The sequence below is a fragment of the Haemorhous mexicanus genome, chromosome 1 (assembly GCF_027477595.1).
Source record: "Haemorhous mexicanus isolate bHaeMex1 chromosome 1, bHaeMex1.pri, whole genome shotgun sequence".
In the NCBI taxonomy this organism is placed as follows: Eukaryota; Metazoa; Chordata; class Aves; order Passeriformes; family Fringillidae; genus Haemorhous; species Haemorhous mexicanus.
Genome location: NC_082341.1, coordinates 2,774,501 through 2,787,810, shown reverse-complemented (window position 1 = coordinate 2,787,810; position 13,310 = coordinate 2,774,501). Strand labels below are relative to the sequence as shown.

The 13,310-nt window shown below is 49.3% G+C and overlaps 1 protein-coding gene across 1 annotated transcript; it reads right to left on the bottom strand.

Moving 5' to 3' along the window:
* Window positions 1-1,428: 1,428 nt before the first annotated feature.
* KLHL40 (kelch like family member 40) lies at window positions 1,429-12,661 on the bottom strand. The gene is made up of 6 exons (XM_059838458.1): window positions 11,331-12,661; window positions 7,683-7,843; window positions 6,058-6,165; window positions 4,841-5,026; window positions 3,713-3,859; window positions 1,429-2,646 (listed from the first exon to the last, which is right to left on the bottom strand). The coding sequence occupies exons 1-6, from the start codon at window positions 12,474-12,476 to the stop codon at window positions 2,535-2,537; spliced, it is 1,860 nt and encodes a 619-aa protein (XP_059694441.1). The 5' UTR covers window positions 12,477-12,661; the 3' UTR covers window positions 1,429-2,534.
* Window positions 12,662-13,310: the final 649 nt, after the last annotated feature.

The window sequence follows — 13,310 nt, the reverse complement described above, 5'->3', positions numbered from 1 at the left end:
CACATCACAACAACTCGTGGAAAGTCAGCAACATTCTCCTGCTGGCTTCAAAAATCCCAGAATTCCTCCAGGAGAGCCAAGAAATGTGGCAGGAGGTGGTGGGGATTAAACCTCTGTTAGGATCAACAGCTTCCCAGCCTGCATTCAGCAAGGAGAGCTGAAGCAAAGGTCACAGAATCACAGAATCATTAAGGCTGGAAAATACTTTCAAGATCACTGAGTCAACCTTTGATCAATCACCACCTTGTCAGCCAGACCAGAGCACTGAGAGCAACTTCCACTCATTCCTTGAACAATTCCAGGGATGGTGTTGCTGGAGGCAGGAGGTGGGATCTTGACACTGCAATAAATGACTTTTTAAAATGATTATTCTATGCAGGGACTTTTTTTTAAGATCTTTTTTTCTGAATTTTTCTCTTTTTTTCTGCCAGAAGCTATTTGGAAGAGTCATCTTTAATTAGCTGGGGAATTGTCTACATGAATTTCTGCAGAACTAGGCAGAAGGTGTTTATTTCTTTTTCGTGCATTTTTCACACATTTGATTGTTTCAAAGATTTTTGTCCTTTTTTTTTTTTTTAAGCTACTTTGTGACAGCCAGTCACCTTGGATTTCTTTTTCTTTTGAAATATTTCATTACTGTTCTGATGTGATTGTCCTCTAAGGAGCTTATCCTGTAACTTCCTAAATCCTTCAAATGAAACCAGAACAAGACTCTGGTTCCTTTACTTCCCTTGAATTCTCTTTCCTTCCAAACATATTTCAGTTTCTCCACAACTGCTTTTTGACCTAGATTTGTGATACCAGAATTCTCATACCACTTTGAGGCAATTATTTTACAAGGTTTGTTTTTGTTCTTTTTTTTGAATTATTATTGATTGTCAACCCTGTTAATGGTACTATGCCATCACAGAATCATAGAATTGTAAAGGTTGAAAAAGACTTTTAATCTCATGGAGTCCAACCACCAACCCACCACCACCATGTTCACCACTAAACCATGTTCCTAAGTGCCACATCCACATTTTTGGAACACTTCCAGGGAGGATGACTCTATCACTGGAGCTCTTTTCTGAGGATTGTACTGCCTTTTCCAATGCTTTTTAATCTTTCCATGAAAAACCTCATCCTAATGTCCACTCTAAACCTCCCCTGGCACAGCTTGAGGCCATTTCCTCTCACCCTGTCAGTGCAGGCATCCAGCTTCCTTCTAGGTCTGGGTAAACTCCTGGTTGTGACATCCATAGGGAAGAGCTGTAAGAATGCAGATCCTAAAATTTCAGCTCTCACATGAGGGAAAATAACAAGAAAAGATGGGGCTCTCCATGGGGCTGTTTTGCTGCATGTGTCCATCACAGCTTGTGCTTAGTCCCTGTCTTTGGTTGCTGTGAAGGACCAGTTTCAGCTTTATCAATGTGCAGACACAGGGGATTTCTTTTGGAATAGTCACATTTATTTTTAAATAAACCACTGGTCAGATAGTGTGGGCATCAGGAGATTTTTGCTCTAACAGATCTTTTTTCCTGCTGCCAGTACAGTCATGTCTCTATCAAAATTTCATTATTGACAACTTTAAAATAAATATGAATTCTTCCTCAGTCAGAAGCTCTCTTTGAGCCAAACACATCTGAGATCTTAGCAAAGTAAAATACTCTTTAAAAAAAAAAATCTGAACATGAAAAATAAGAAATACAGCAAAAATATAAAACCTTTCCCTAAAAACCAGCACTTGTCCATCCATAGGTGAGGACATTGTGATCTGTGATTGAAGATGAGGATCCCAAAAGGCTGGAGGCGACCACACATGGCATCCTCTGTCCATCTCTCCCCCTTCCCACCCTACAACTTCCCTGACTCCTCCCGTCCTGAGACTCTGCTCCCAGCTCTCATCACTCCAAAGCCAAGGTGGAGGCAAAGAACTAAGATTATCTGCTTTTCATCACATCTTCCAAAGTGCTTCTGCTGCTCACATGATCTTTTCCTTTAACTATCTCATCCCAACAAACCCCTTCACTCAGGAACTCATCAAATTCTATCTGGTCTCTCCTGTACCACTTGGCTTTAACCCTTCCTTCTCCTCTCCAAGGAACACAGTGCTCACAGACACCTTAGGCTGGGAAATACTTTGTGGATGCCTTTCCCTGGGGAATGTCATCTTAGTCCTCACTTTCTGCATCCCCTGTTTGTTGGAGGGATCCAACAGCAGTTGAAATGATGGGGAAAAACATGGAAAAATATGTTTAAAAATGTATGATCTATTTTTCCTGTCTCTTGAGACTGGATTAACTAATTTTTTTGTGCTTCTCAGTCTTTCCCAGCTCCTTGCAGGCTCCTGATCCCCTCTTAAATTACCTTGTGAGCACCTTCAAGTTCCCGGGAGGTTTTCCAGATACTCTCCCCTCTTTCCCACATATCCAAAAAATTACCAATCACAGATGCAATGTCCTGGGCAGTGTCCAGATGCCACATCTCTGAGAAGCATCTCCCCATCCCTCCTTGCCCCAGCAGCCCGTGGAAAGAGGACCCATCACTCCTGACTACATCTTGGTTAGGCGCAGGACGTTGAGGCGCACGGGCAGGAACGTGGCACCGGAGGCGTACTGGATCTCCCGGAGAACCCCTTCCCACTTCTTCTGCTCCTCGTCATACCTGGGGAGAGGCAGGCAGACAATGGTGAGGAAAGGTCTCCTCTCCCTCCCTCCAGCCGCTCTCCATAGGGGTGGCAGCCCACAGGAGTTATTTGGCCACAAGAATTTGCATGAATTTCAGCCCTGGCATGCTCTGCTTTGGGGGATGTGGATATCAGCACATGGTCCTGCAGGGGAGGGGATATTTTTCTTCTGGGAGTTGGGTTGATGGCACCAAGGTGGGACATCCATGGTGAAGGACAGCAGGATCCTGCTGAGGGTGCCAGAGCACTGAATTGAGGGACAGGAGCAGCCAATGCTGCACTAGCAGCTGTCACTAAAGTGCTTTCTGCCTACTCCTCCTGCATGTAAGACTATCTGCTTCCCAGCCCAGACTATCTGCTTCCCAACCCAGACTCTCTGCTTCCCAGTCCAGACTCTCTGCTTCCCAACCCAGACTCTCTGCTTCCCAGCCCAGACTATCTGCTTCCCAGCCCAGACTCTCTGCTTCCCAGCCCAGACTCTCTGCTTCCCAGCCCAGACTCTCTACTTCCCAACCCAGACTCTCTGCTTCCCAACCCAGACTCTCTGCTTCCCAACCCAGACTTTCTGCTTCCCAACCCAGACTCTCTGCTTCCCAGCCCAGACTCTCTGCTTCCCAGCCCAGACTATCTGCTTCCTAGCCCAGACTATCTGCTTCCCAACCCAGACTCTCTGCTTCCCAACCCAGACTCTCTGCTTCCCAGCCCAAGCACTGGCTGTTCCCAGGGAGAAGAGGGGTTGCACAGATGCTGCTCCACACCAAAGGGGAGTCTGGAACCTGCTCCAGGCAAAATGTCAATGCACAACAAAGCCAAAGGAGCAAGTTTTCCCTGGTCTGTTGCTGCGTGAGGCTGGGAGAGATCACTGAAGCACCAATGTGCCCTCCAGCACAGCACAGGGCAAAATTCCCAGACACTGAGTGCTGAGCGCTGCAGCCTGGTGCTGGGGTGACAACCTCCATCTCACACTGACAGCATGAAAAAAGGCAGAAATTATCTATTTCATTACTAACACCTCTCCCATGCTCCCTTGGGGAAGGTTTGTACCTCCAAACGTCGTTGAGCTCCGTTGGCACCAGCTCTCCCGACTCGGTCTCCACCGTGGCGAAGCCCCCGAGCAGGTAGAGCACCCCAGAGAGGCTGACCAGGCTGACAGAGCTGCGCTCCTGGGGGAACTCAGGGAAGGTGTCCCACCTGCCACGTGAGAGAGGGGACAAGTTCACAGAATCACAGAATCAATCACAGAATCACAGAATCACAGAATGATGAAGTTGGAAGAGACCTCTAAGATCATCGAGTCCAACCTGTGCCCTAACACCTCAACCAGACCATAGCACCAAGTGCCATGTCCAGGCTTTTTTTAATCACATCCAGAGATGGTGATTCCACCAACTCCCTGGGAAGAGCATTCCAGTACTTTATATTCTTTCAGTGAAAATTTTTTTCCTAATATCCAACCTACACCTTCCCTGACATAACTTGAGACTGTGTCCTCTGGTTCTGTCAGAGACTGACCCCACCTGCCTGCAGCCTCCCTTCAGAAGGTGTAGAGAGCAATAAGGTCACCTCTGAGCCTCCTCTTCTCCAGGCTAAACAGCCCCAGCTCCTTCAAACATTCCCCAAAGTTAGAGCATCCTGGCCACCCCCAGGCTGAGGATGGCCTCAAATCAGGATTCAACATCTGAGCTCACTAGGGACAGATCCAGTTGTGCAGGTCTAGGTGGGATGGAACCATACCCTGGCTGTTATCAGGGAAACTGTTCCCATCATCATTGTTCAACTTTGTTTTGCTTTGGGTGCATGGGCCAGTATGTCCCAGTGCTGGGGCAGCAGCTGCAGGAGACACCCAAACTCAGAGGGTTTATTGTGTTGGGTGAAGCTCCAGGGAACCCAAGGACAACAGGGTGGGTGAAACCACTTTGAGGACAAGCCTGAGATGATCCCCAGCCCAACCACAGTGACTTTGGTGATGCCCAGCTCTCTGAGGAGCCATAGAACCCTAGAATGGCTTGAGTTGGAAGGGACCCTAAAGATTATCCAGCTCCAGCTCCCCTACCATGGGTTTATAAACTGGAGGAACTGACATCAGGAGCCACAAACCACCTCCAGGATGGTTGGAAGTTGCTGAGCCTACACCTACACCTACTCCTTGTGTAACCACAACTCAAGACATACTTGTTGGTGGCAATGTCATAGACCTCCACCGAGTTGGTCAAACCAGAGTCAGTGACACCAGCTGCCACGTAGATTTTGTCCTTGTGCACGGTGGCTCCGAACAGCGAGCGGGCGGTTTTCATGGGAGCCATTTCCTTCCACTCAAACTTGGCTGGGTTGTAGACACACATCTTCTTCAGGCACTTCCTGGAGAAAAAGGAGAGGGAAAAGGAGCCTTGATGGCTTTCCAAGGGCTGGTTTTGCCCTGCAGGGGTTTGGGGGTGTCTGCTGGGAAGAAGGTGGGGCGTGAGTGGAGGAACCCACACCTTTTGTGGGGTGGGCACCCAAGGATGTCCATGCTTGGAGCCACCACCTGTGTGTGTAGTACATCCCCTCCAGCTGTGCCTGCTTTGGATAGAGTCCTGAGAGCTCAGCTTGGTGCTCACACACCTGGATACAGGTCCAGGCAGCCTCTTAGGACCTCTCACAGCCTTCAAGGCATTGATTTATTGCTCCTGATCCACCGTGATGCTTCAAAATATCCTGTGGCCAGGTGGGCAGTGTGAGGATGTTCACACCTTTCAGACCATAGCCCTTCCAAGCAGGACCAGTCCCTGCTGGGCTGTGGAATGTTTGCTCTGCAAACACCCACATCTGTGCCCTGCAAGGCAGCCACTGTGATGCTCCTGAGAGAGGCTTTTCCTGCTGAGCTCGTCTCCTGCAGGAGGGTGGGATGGGGTCAGGGTGGATGAAGTTTTTCCCTCCTGTTGCAAATACACATCTGGATTTGACTATGGTGACCACTCTGCTCCACAAGCCCAAGACAGGATACCCTAAAGGTGAAGGGGCTTCTTGTTCTTCAATGCCTCTCCCAGTAGGAGTGACATTTATTGTTTTGTGGTTTGATTTGGAAGGATCTTTAAAGAGCATCTCATTCCAACCCCCATGGGCAGGGCCACCTTCCACTGGACCAGTTTCCCTCAAAGTTCCCTCCAGCCTGCTTCCAGGGGTGGGGCAATACATTCTCTCTCCTATAAAGACAGGACATCTTCCTGATGTCCCTGTTGGCCTCCTAAGGTTTTGGAAAGGGCTGCAGGCACAGAGGTGAGCAGAGAGGGAAGGATCCACATCTCCCATCCCATCCAGCCCTCCTTAAACCAGGCTGAGGAGGTACCAGCTCTGCACTCCCACTGGTTTGGGGGATTGCAGGATTGATTTTCTCTTGCTTTTTGACTTACTTGTCACTTCCTTTGCCCCCGATGACGTAGACAAGGTCCTTGTGTGATACCACTGCGTGGCCATAGACTGAGTAGGGAAGGGGATCAGCCTCACCCCACTTGAAGGACCTGGAAAAGATGGGGAAGAAAAAGATGGGTCAGAAAAAGATGGGAAGCAAAAGGATTTGTAGCTTGCTGGATGACACCTAGAGGGCATGGCGTTTCCCAGACCTAGAGGTGAGCACAGGGCTGGACTCAGTCTCAGAAACACAAGGTCTGCAATGGGGCAGGCTCAGACAATAAATGTCTAATGATCCTAAAAATAATAATAATAATTATCCTAAAAATAATAGTAATAATAATGATCCTAAAAAAAGGGTGACAGTAAAATAAGCAGAGTACTTATGGTAATATCCATTATTTTCTTGATTATTTTCAGGTAGGGATGGGGAGCAATTATGACCCCTTGAATCTCCTTTTCTCCAAGCTGAGCCCCCCAAGTTCTTTCAGCTGCTCCTGGTGCTCCAGGCCCTACCTCAGCTCTGTTCCCTTCTCGGGGGCCACTCCAGCCCCTCAATGTCCTTCTTGTCATGAAAGGCCCAAAACTGGATGCAGGATTTGAGGTGCAGCCTCACAGTGCCCAGCACAAAGGAAGAAACATTTCCCTGGTCCTGCTGATACATCCAGGATGGATAGATGGATACAATCCACTGGCCCTCTTGGCCACCTGGGCTCATGGCTGGCTCATGTTCAGCCATGTCAATCTGAATAATATCAACCAAATAAAACCAGAGATAGAGTGGTGCTGATCACATCTCTACCAGCTTCAAACTGATACTCAAACCACCCCCAAGGATTTAGTGGGGGCAGACAAATTCTTTCCCAGACTCTGCAGGGGCAGATAAATGCCCTGCTCTGTGGGAAAGGAACTGGTTTCAAATCTCTGCCTGTAAAACAGACTTGGAAGTGCACACATCTAAATATAGACCAAGGAAAGGCTTGTGGATGCCTGCTGCTCTGTCTCTTTGGGGCAGAGAGCAGCAGGCTTTGGACGTTTCTGTCTCCTGAGAGAAGAACAGGATGGTGCCTTTTAAATAAAGCTCATGAGCTAGCATGGGTCAGAGCCCATTGTCCAAAAATAATTGGATATTAAGCCTGATATCAATCAGGATGAGCCATTCTGTGACACATCTGAAAAATTTAAAAACAAGCTTTTCTGTTCAAACCTCTTTCGTTGAGACCACAGTGAATGTCACTGATCCTTTAATCAATGGGCAAGAGCAGAAGATTTAGCAGAAGAAAAAGACACCTCTGTACATGTCTCACATGAACATCTACTAATATCAATCCCAGATAACAAAACATCCCCATAAAGGCTTCCCTCTCCAGGAGGCTCAGTAAAGGGAGCAGCTGGAGTGGGACAGCTCAGAGCCCCAGGGCACAGCTCGAGGGCAGTCCCAACATCCTCATACAGAGTTCCAGCCCTTCTCCCAAACCTTTTGACCCATGGCAGCTGCTCCATTTCTCCTCCAAGCCCAACATCCTCATACAGAGTTCCAACCCTTCTCCCAAACCTTTTGACCCACGGCAGCTGCTCCATTTCTCCTCCAAGCCCCCTCCACCCCACACTCACAGGGGACACTCACAGCCGGTCGTAGCACAGGACTGAATCCAAGGTCTTCTCTCCCTCCTTCAGTTCCTTCCCTCCAACCACAAAAATTGAGTTTTCTGCCTCCCCCAGGCCGAAGAGGCAGCGAGGGGAGGGCAGGGGGGGCATCCCCAGCCAGTCTGCATCCAGATGGTCGTACTGGAAGGGAACATATGGTCATTAGTGTGTGCCCATTTGATTAGCAAAAGGCAGGGTCCAGAGGTGGAGGACAAAGTGTGTTCCCATGTGCAGCTTGGTCACCCCAGCAGCACTCTCTGCAATGCTCCTGTGCCTGTGTCAGCTGGAGCAGGATGGGAGATCTGACAGCAAACCCAAGTCACAATTTGTATGATAGACCTTTTATGACAAGGCATAAGAGCAGAGATGGGTCTGCAGCAACATGTTCTGCTCTGTTCATCAAATCCTGGACCTTACAGAATTATGTTAAAGTTGGAAAATGCCTCTGGGATCATTGGGTCCAACCTTTGACCTGTCACCTCCTTGTCAATTCCATGGCACTGAGTGCCACATCAAGTCATTTCTTGAACACCTCCAGGGATGGTGACTCCACCACTTCCCTGGACAGCCCATCTCAATGCCTGACCACCTTTTCAGTAAAAAAATTCTCCATGATGTCCAACCTGAACCTCCCATGGTGCAGCTTGAGGCCCTGTCCTCTCATCCTGTCCCTGGTAGCCTGTGAGAAGAGGCCAACCTCACCTGGCTCCAGCCTCCTTTCAGGGAGTTGTGGAGTGATAAGCTCTCTCCTGAGTCTCCTCTTCTAACCTGGAACTTGGAATAAGCTTGGTCACCTTTGGGTGAAAGACTTCTTGCTGCACTTAAAATGGATTAATTCTGGGACTGGAGGAATGGAAGCATTTTAATCCTAGAAATTTTCCTGAACTTTTTCATGCATAGAACACCTCACAGTATTTCATCCTGGCATTTTCCATCTCTGCCAGGTAACAGGGTGCTGCCAGCAATGTTTGCCACACAGATAAAGTGTGCCAGACCCAGCTGGCAGATGAGCAAGCTGCTGGTTCAGATCACCAAATCCTTGGACATCTGTAGATCAAAGCATTGCCTCGTCTCCCACATGTGAAAAAAAAAAAAAAGAAAAAAATGTAAAAAAAAAAGAAAAAAAAATGTAAAAAAAAAGAGAAAAATTCTTAGACTGGAGACTCTGAGCACTGTGGCTTAATGGGAACTGGGGGAAAAATTATTATATCTTGATGGAGGAGGGAGAGATGTCTTGCAGCCAATTTTGTGGGGCTGCAGGATGGAGCTGTGACGCAGCACTGCCTGGAGCATTGTTTGCCATGGGCTCAGGCCAAGGAGCTTCAGCCTGATGGGTTGGCTCCAAAGACTCGCCCTCAGCTGGGTGCCTGTGGTTTTTGTCTCTTTGTAAGCTGTGGTCCACACATGTGTTATTTATAGTGCAACCCTGAGCAGTTCAGTCATCAGGATAGTTCCTGCTTCTTGATGGATTCAGCATTGTTTTCGAGTCATAAATCTTGCAAGTGACAAAGAAAGGATACCCTTTTCCATCTGAAATGTCAATGGAATCATCTTGCTCCTGCCAAAATCTGCAAGGCCCCTGGGATTTATCAGCATTTTTATATTTTGGTGCCTGTCCTTAAATCTAAATTATCCCTGACCTAATGCACCTGGCTTCAGCAGGGGGAATGTGAAATTTGGGGGGATAGAAGAAGTCAGAAGGTGTAGGGAGCTGTGGCACAGTGGCTTGTCATAGAGCTGCACTTCTAAATGTGTTGTTTGAGCTGAAAAAAAGGGCTCAAATCCTCTCTTGCTCATACAGCAACTGTGAGCTACATAATGACAATGATGTAAAAAATTAAACATTTGCAAACTGATGGCACTCTCCAGTCCCAGGGCTTGTCTGATTCTCCCAAGCACAAGTGACGTGGTGATGTGTGAAGAGACCCTTCTTGTGGGGAAGAGCTGAAACTGGCCCCACGATGCTCAAGGCATTTGCCACTGAGTCAGTGGCAAACTGGGAGCTGAATAGAGAAATCTTGCTGTTTGCAGCTTAGGACCACAGAGTACTTTGGGGGGAAGGACCACCAAAGGTTTTTTATCCAACCCACATGTTCAAAGGGGCGCAGGTTTGGGGTTAGAGCTGTTTCCCAGGGCTTTGTGCAGTCAAATATTAAATGTTTCCAAGGATGCTGCCCCACCCCTGGAAGTGTTCAAGGCCAAGTTGGATGGAGCTCTGAGCAGCCTGGTCTAGTGGGAGGTGTCCCTGCTCATGGCAGGGGTTTGGAACTAGGAGATGATCAAGGTCCCTCTCAAGATTCCAAAGAATGATCTCCCAGGCCATTCTGGGATTGAAGTTCTGTGACCTCTCTGGACCCTGCTCCTCCTCTGCTGGGAAGATTGATCTTTAGGCACAGGTTTGGCTGAATTCATTGGCCTGGTCTTCACAGGTAACTGATGGGGTTGCCCACTTCTCTGTCATCATGGACTGGACAGTGTGACAGGCTGTATCTCAAACAGGACACCCCCAGCACTTTCTCAGCTTTCCCACTCCCTCCTGATACATAGGGCTGGGGTTTCTTCCTCCCTGGACTTCACCTGGCCTGCACAACCCCCTGCCCCTTTCCAGGTGAGGACAAGCCTGGTCCCTGCATGATGTGCAGCCCCACTGATGAGAGCAATGGGTCAAGGCAGGGATCAGGGCTCTGTGTCTCAGCTTGGCAACCACCCTCATTTTATCCTTTCTGCCTGGAGATGTTATTGTTTTTCCCAGAAGATGTGAGCCTGAGACACATTATTGTTTCTTCCCAGAAGATTTGAGCCATGGAGAGGAACAAAAAAAGGATTTCTGGGTATGGGAGGAAGAATAGAGGGTTTACTGGATTCCTTGGGGTCAGCAGGAAGGGCAGGAGCCTTCTGTTAGCTGTCTACAGGGAAAGAAATCTGGGCTGCAGCCCAGGCTGGGGCTCAGATTGCCTGCACAGCTCAATCCAGTCACAGCTGGGTCACTGCTGAGTTAGAGCAGCCACTTTCCCTGAGGGGTATCCCCAAAGACAGTTCGTGGTGGTTTCCCTCTCAGGATGGAAATAGTTGAGGCAGAGACTCTGAGCTGGACCAAGCCCATCTCCAGGGACAGGAGCAGCACTGGGAATGGGGCACGTGTTGGGAGGCAGGGATATGCCCTGTGTCCTTGGGGTGTTTGCTCTGTGGCTGCAGCTGCTGCTGCTCCTTTTTCAGCACCTGGCAGCATCACCCGTGGGTTTTCCTGGGGCTCATAACCAGGGAAGGCAGGGGATGCAAGGTCTGATACCACGAACCTCCCAGTTTGTGAACCCTGTGACAGCCAGGGCTGGGCCCAATTCACTGTTCTAAACAATCCTCTCCTCAGGATTTGAATCAGGAAGGCTCATTCCTATTTCCTACTCCTTCAAACCTTCTTCCTCAACTACCACAACCAACCCCTCAGTGGCATCTACCTCAAAAATAAACAGAAAAGAATCTCCAGTAAAGCAACCCAGATAATTCTCCTTAGTTTACAACTTTCACTTTTACATCACATGACAACAAATATTATGGGCTTTGCATGCAAGCTAAAGTTTGGGGATGTTCCCAAGTGGTCAAAGAAACAAAAGGAAGACAAAGGTAGTACCTGTAGGAAGTAGGAGCTCATGGGATCCTCTTTGTTGTCCTCGTTGTAGTACAGTCCTCCAACAATGAAGATCTGATTCTCTTTGGTCACCAGACTGACGTGGTTCTTTGGGATTTGAGTAGACAGGGAGGCAAAATAGCACTCGTTGGCATTGGGGTCATAGGCCACTGCTCCACTGTCACTCACCATGAAAATCAGGTCCTGGAGGAACATCCCAAAGCGCATGGTGTCATTCAAGATCCCAGGGAGAGCATCCTCCTCCGTATCTTCCCCTTCATCCACTGCTCCATTGACAACATCCTCCTTTGCTTGATTCTCACTGTTCTTCTTCACTTTCTTCTTCTTCACCACGGTGAACTTGCCTTTCTGGGCGTCCTTCACCATCTGCAGCTTCTTGAGCAGCTCGGGGCTGGACTTGACCACGGCGTGCTTCTCCACGTGGTCCCTGATGTAGTCGCCGGGCATGAGGCGGAAGCGGATGCTCTCGAAGATGACAGGCAGGGCCTTCTGCCGGCTCTCGCGCTCCTTGGTCCCCACCCACTTCATCACCACCTCGAAGACGCTCTCCTCCTTCTCCACGTTGAGCGAGTCGCTGGAGATGATGGCGATCAGCTCGTCGGGGGAGAGCTGGTAGAACTCCTCGTCCCGGGAGACCAGCGCGAAGCGGTCGCAGATGAAATCCCGGGCGGCCACGGCCAGCCGGGCGCAGTCCAGCATCAATCCCAGCCGGAAGATGGCCAGGCAGTTGCTGAGGCAGAGTCTCTTCTGCAGGAAGGACACGCACACGGTGAAGATGGAGGGGATCTGGAACATGTTGGCCACGGAGAAGATGTCCTGCACGTTCTGCTCGGTGATCTCCAGCTCGGAGGTGTAGATGTAGTGGAGGATCTTGCCCATGACGTCTGGGTCGACATCTTCCAAGCTGACCTCCCTCTTCTTGCTCTCTTCCATGTCTGAGAGGAACATGGCCCGGAAATACGGGCTGCAGGCTGCCAGCACCAGCCGGTGGCAGGGAAACTCCTTTCCTTTCACTTTTAAGACACAGTCCAGAAACTTATTGTGGTCCAACATGTCTTTGAGTCCATCCTGGAGAAGAGTTTGCTGGTAGAGACGCAATTCTTCCACTTGATCAAGAGGCAAACCCATGGTGGTGAATAACCGCTCGTTCTTTGCCCCAATCCTTCTTTTATGGATAAAGATTGGTGGCTGTACCTAAACCTGAGTAAAGAAACTTGCTCAGAGCAGAGCTCACAGCCTCACGGGCTTCCAGACCGCTGGCACACCGGGAATGTGAGACGCTCGCGACGCTCCCAGCTGTCTGTGCACTTCAGCTTCCAGCTCGGGGCTTTATATATAGACACAGCACTGCAGGGCTTAAGGAATCCATAGTGCAGCATGTGTAAGCCGATCACCCTTTAATATGACACATTGGACAAGGAGGAAGGGAGGGGGGCCGAGGGAACAGCTGTAATTCCAGCCCCAGGAATTCAGGAAGGGTCTGTCAGCTCGTGAGTCACCGCGGGGAGAGCAGCAGGTTTGGCTGCTGTGACACCACGGGGGACACGTGGGTTTGGGAAGAGGCCTCTGGGTGAATCTAACAGCCCAATTTGCTGTTTGGGTCATGGGTGGCAAGGCTGGGACTTCCTCCTGATGATGCTCTGAAAATGCTGGACCTTTAGCTGTGCTAAAAATAGGCCATGAAGTCAAAGATGGAAGGATGTGCTAAGGGAAGGTCTTGTGTGGGCTTTGTGGCACCCCCAGCTCCAGCCAGCTCCCACCCAGGCCTGCTTTGCTCCACAGGTTTGTCCTTTATTCTCCTCTGGAGTCACTTTTCAGGGGTCTGGAAAGGGGTGGGAAATGGAGATTGAGGTGTTTATTTACAGCCCTGTATGGGATATGAGACCTGTGCTGGAAGTTCCTTTAAAATCCTCACTAAAGCAGGAGATTTGAGGGCTGGGGGAGAGGAATGGCTATTCCACC

Excerpts from the sequence above, each read along its gene's own strand:
- KLHL40 (XM_059838458.1), bottom strand. The coding sequence starts at position 12,476 with ATGGGTTTGCCTCTTGATCAAGTGGAAGAATTGCGTCTCTACCAGCAA. Across the intron at positions 6,166-7,682 it reads GTCCTGTGCTACGACCGGCT|GTCCTTCAAGTGGGGTGAGG; the intron begins GTGAGTGTCCCC and ends CATCTTTTCCAG. Across the intron at positions 5,027-6,057 it reads GGGGGCAAAGGAAGTGACAA|GAAGTGCCTGAAGAAGATGT; the intron begins GTAAGTCAAAAA and ends CTTTTTCTCCAG.